Raw genomic sequence first — 4,730 nt, forward strand, 5'->3', positions numbered from 1 at the left:
CCACTCACCTACTCACCCAACCACAAACATCCACCCACTCACTCACCTATATCTTGCCCAAATATGTGTGATTTTGTTTTTCTTAATATAACTTTGCATTCATGATTCACTCTATGCGAACTTCTTCATATGGCTGAAATAATGTCGATGCGACGTTAACTTTTAACTCACTCACTCACTAACATCCCACTCACTCACTCACTCACTCACCAAAATCCCACCCACTAACTCACTCACTCACTCACACACCAAAATCCCACCCACTCACTCACTCACTCACCAAAATCCCACCCACTCACTCACTCACTCACTCACCCACTCACTCACTCACTCACTCACCAAAATCCCACCCACTAACTCACTCACTCACTCACCCACTCTTTCACTCACTCACTCACTCACTCACCAAAATCCCACCCACTCACTCACTCACTCACCAAAATCCCACCCACTCACTCACTCACTCGTCCATCTGCTACCACAACACGTTGGCCGTCACATACACATGGTACCCGTTCAGTGAGTACTTGCATGTCCCTGCTCCGGTGATGATCACGCATTGATACGATTAATTAGCCTACTTAATGTCTCGAAACGTAACATAAGGTCCCAGCTGTGTCACGTGCGGGACCATGGGAGTGTCAATTAGCAGTGCTCACGTGCTATCATAACTAATCAGGTCAACAGAAAAATTAGAAAACAGTAAGCTCAACTGATAAAAATACTACTTATATATATATTTAATAAAATCCTCTGAAAACTTATTGTATTCTCTTCATGAAAAAAAGTATCTATCTATCTATTCTCATAACAATTACTTTATCTATCTATCTATCTATCTATCTATCTATCTATCTATCTATCTATCTATCTATCTATTCTCATAACAATTACTATAACTGCATATCTATCTATCTATCTATCTATTCTCATAACAATTACTTTAACTGCATATATATCTATCATAACAATTACTTTATCTATCTATCTATCTATCTATCTCTCTATTCTCATAACAATTACTTTAACTACATATCTATCTATCTATCTATTCTCATAACAATTACTTTAACTGCATATCTATCTATCTATCTATCTATCTATCTATCTATCTATCTATCTATCTATCTATTCTCATAACTATTACTTTAACTACATATGCTTACCCACGTGTATATTGAAGGACAGTGACTGCTTCGGCGGATGCGACTAATCGACGGAGTCAATTTGGGGCATTAGGCGTAACATGTTTGATGTTGTAATGCAGTATTACGCATGTGACAGTTAAGCAAACACCGAACCATTTCTTACCCGTGAAGATACAGGTAAGAATTGGTCTCCAGCAACCCATGCTTGTCGTAAGAGGGTTGTCAGGCTCGCTGACTTGGTTGTTGCATGTCATCGTATCCCAATTGCGTAGATCGATGCTCATGATATCAATCACTGGGTTGTCTGGTCCAGATTCGATTATTTACAGACCGCCGTCATATAGCTGGAATATTGCTGAGTGCGGTGTTAAACAATTTACAATAAGTAATTCAGTCAGAACCATGTCCTACCTAATAACGTGAATATATATACAGTTTTTACTTTGAGTAATTTTGTTTTAACTTTCGCCCTTCAAATACTATTTCCGTATTAACTACTGCAGCCAGAGTTCACCAGATATAAAATAATTATATATATTTTTTTCATGAACAGATCGACCGCCTCCGTGGTCTAGTGGCAGAGCGTTCGCCCGGAGAGCGGAAGGTTGGGCGTTCCAAACCCCGGCCGCGTCATACCAAAAGACGTTAAGGGGCGAAAAAAAGGACTTGTCGGCTCGGAGTCAGTATACTATGTCTGAGTGGGGCATTCATGTTAAACTGCAGCATGGTATCTCACTACAAATCGGCATCAATCCGGACAAGCAGCCACGCACACACATGTGCTTGCACGATGCTATATAAGTGCAAAAATCTTGGACGCGACGTTAAACCCAGTTTCATCTCACCTCACATTAACAGATCCTCGCATCAACTTCACTCAAAATATGTTCAGAAAAGTACCTTCTATATTATGCACTGGTATTAAATTTGTGAGTGCTTACAGCGGATAAAAGACTACCCTCGTCGGAGTAAGACTGCTGAATCGGCGGAGCTAACACTCGCTTTTACTGCAATTCATGCTCAGTTTTCTTGATATTAAACTAACATTTTGAAGGTTTCACAAAAAATACAGCAAGTACAGATGTTATGCCATGTTGAACCTCACCTGTGTGGTAGAGCGTCCGTCCGGAGAGCGGAAGGTCCGGGGTTCGATCCCCGGCCGCGCCATACCAAAATACGTGAAAAGATGGTACTTTTTGTTACCCTGCCTGGCGCACGGCATTAAGGGGCTAAAACAAGGACTGGTCGGCTCGGAGTCAGTATACTGTGTCTGAGTGGGGTATTCATGTTAACTGCAGCATGGTATCTCAGTGGGGTAGCACTATAAATCGACATTAATCCGATAAGCAACCACACGCACGTGCGCACCTCCGTGTTAAGCGAGTAGACAAGTCTACATTTTGGTCATTAAACGACAGAAGATCGTGAAGAACGACAAAACCTGTATGCCATGCAATGAGTGAGTGAGTGAGTGAGTTGGGTTTTACGCCGCTTTTTAACAGTATTCCAGTTATATCGCGGCGTGTCAGCTTAATGTGGGAGGAAAGCCAGAAGTGATGCAGGTCTCAGACGTTTACCACTTCGGTGAAACCCACGAGCACGGGTATGGTGCTGACAAACCTAGAAACATAATCGGGGCGAACCGGGATTCGAACCCACAATCATAGGTTTCTGGCGTGCCCAAGGGACGCAATTCTGCACAGTGAATCGCGGCGCCTTAGACGACTGGGCCACCCGTGCCCCCCTTATACATTAGAGGGGGAGGATTTTTGAATGTAGAAATTATCGAGATAAAAATAGGGAATTTTGTAATGTTCCTAGGCCCTTCCGTCTGACATGAAATTATTTACTGACGACAATGAGCAGTGAGAACGCACGACTAGAAGAAAGTATGCATACTTAATAAATGAAAAAACACATTACAGCGTTTAAATACGCATAATAAATTAGATTATCAAGTTCGAAATCAGCCATGATGAAAGCAATATATCTCTTTTTTCCAATTTCATGATCGGTCACAGATATGCGTTGTGCTGAATGGGTTGGTACAATGGAAAGAGACATTTGTTGTGCATAATCGATAAATAACCAGCATTTGTGCACAATTAATAATTAACCAGAAAGTATACATTGCTTATAAAGGTCACAATGTGATACCGTTGGATGTGGAGTTTAACCTACGCCTAGACAGTCGTTATTTAACGTGATATTTAACTCCAGGATTAAACGGTGATTAACCAACAAGACGTCTAGTGGTGAAAGCATTCACTCGTCACGCCGAAGACCCGGGTTCGATTCCCGACATAGGTACAATGTGTGATGCCCATTTCTGGTGTCCCCCGCCGTGATATTGCTCGAATATTGCTAAAAGCGGCGTAAAACCATACTCACTCACTCACTCACTCTTTAAGAAATAATGTGAATCTTTTTTAAAGAACTTATTTGATCATTTCTTTAAGAACTCACGTGAGCCATTCTTTACGAAATAATGTGACGAACTTCTGTGAGAAATAATGTGACGACCTTCTGTGAGAAATAATGTGACGACCTCTGTGAGAAATAATGTGACGACCTTCTGTGAGAACTAATGTGACGACCTTCTGTGAGAAATAATGTGACGGTCTTCTGTGAGAAATAATTTGACGACCTTCTGTGAGAAATAATGTGACGACCTTCTGTGAGAAATAATGTGACGGCCTTCTGTGAGAAATAATGTGACGACCTTCTGTGAGAAATAATGTGACGGTCTTCTGTGAGAAATAATGTGACGACCTTCTGTGAGAAATAATGTGACGACCTTCTGTGAGAAATAATGTGACGGTCTGCTGTGAGAAATGATGTGACGGTCTTCTGTGAGAAATAATGTGACGACCTTCTGTGAGAAATAATGTGACGACCTTCTGTGAGAAATAATGTGACGACCTTCTGTGAGAAATAATGTGACGACCTTCTGTGAGAAATAATGTGACGACCTTCTGTGAGAAATAATGTGACGACCTTCTGTGAGAAATAATGTGACGACCTTCTGTGAGAAATAATGTGACGACCTTCTGTGAGAAATAATGTGACGGTCTGCTGTGAGAAATGATGTGACGACCTGTGAGAAATAATATGACGGTCTTCTGTGAGAAATAATGTGACGACCTTCTGTGAGAAATAATGTGACGACCTGTGAGAAATAATGTGACGGTCTTCTGTGAGAAATAATGTAACGGCCTTCTGTGAGATATAATGTGAGAGCATCATTAAGAAATTCCCTTCACCATAGACTCACCGTACAATCGTTTCTTAGTCCAATCTCGTGACCTTCTGTTCCCCTGTCCCATGTCACTATCCTCCTCACGTACCCCCAGAATGTATTCCCTCACCCCCGGGCTGACTAGGTATGCAGCCCCGCTTACACGTCAGACCTGGGACCCGACTCCTTCGAAAATGTAACAGCGTTGGTCGATATATCTATAACCTAGCTGTAATGAATAACAGTGAGTACCTTTCGATTGCTTTTCTTGCGTCGTTTCTTATAAAGACCAGCCTGGGCAATTGTGAGGGGGCCGTCGACATTTGTAATAGACCGGCTGGTGT

At 41.8% G+C, this 4,730-nt stretch overlaps 1 protein-coding gene across 1 annotated transcript in view; it reads right to left on the reverse strand.

The window, feature by feature from the left end:
• Positions 1-4,530, reverse strand: part of LOC124111502 (ADP-ribose pyrophosphatase, mitochondrial-like) — a 74,880-nt gene extending 70,350 nt beyond the window's left edge. Inside the window, exon 1 of the mRNA XM_048401198.1 lies at positions 4,423-4,530. Within this exon, the coding sequence (XP_048257155.1) occupies positions 4,423-4,474 (52 nt within the window). The 5' untranslated portion in view covers positions 4,475-4,530. The remainder of the gene's footprint in view (positions 1-4,422) is intronic.
• Between the last annotated feature and the right edge of the window lie 200 nt (positions 4,531-4,730).

Source organism: Haliotis rufescens, unplaced genomic scaffold, assembly GCF_023055435.1.
Source record: "Haliotis rufescens isolate VD_foot unplaced genomic scaffold, xgHalRufe1.0.p SCAF_21, whole genome shotgun sequence".
Lineage (NCBI taxonomy): Eukaryota > Metazoa > Mollusca > Gastropoda > Lepetellida > Haliotidae > Haliotis > Haliotis rufescens.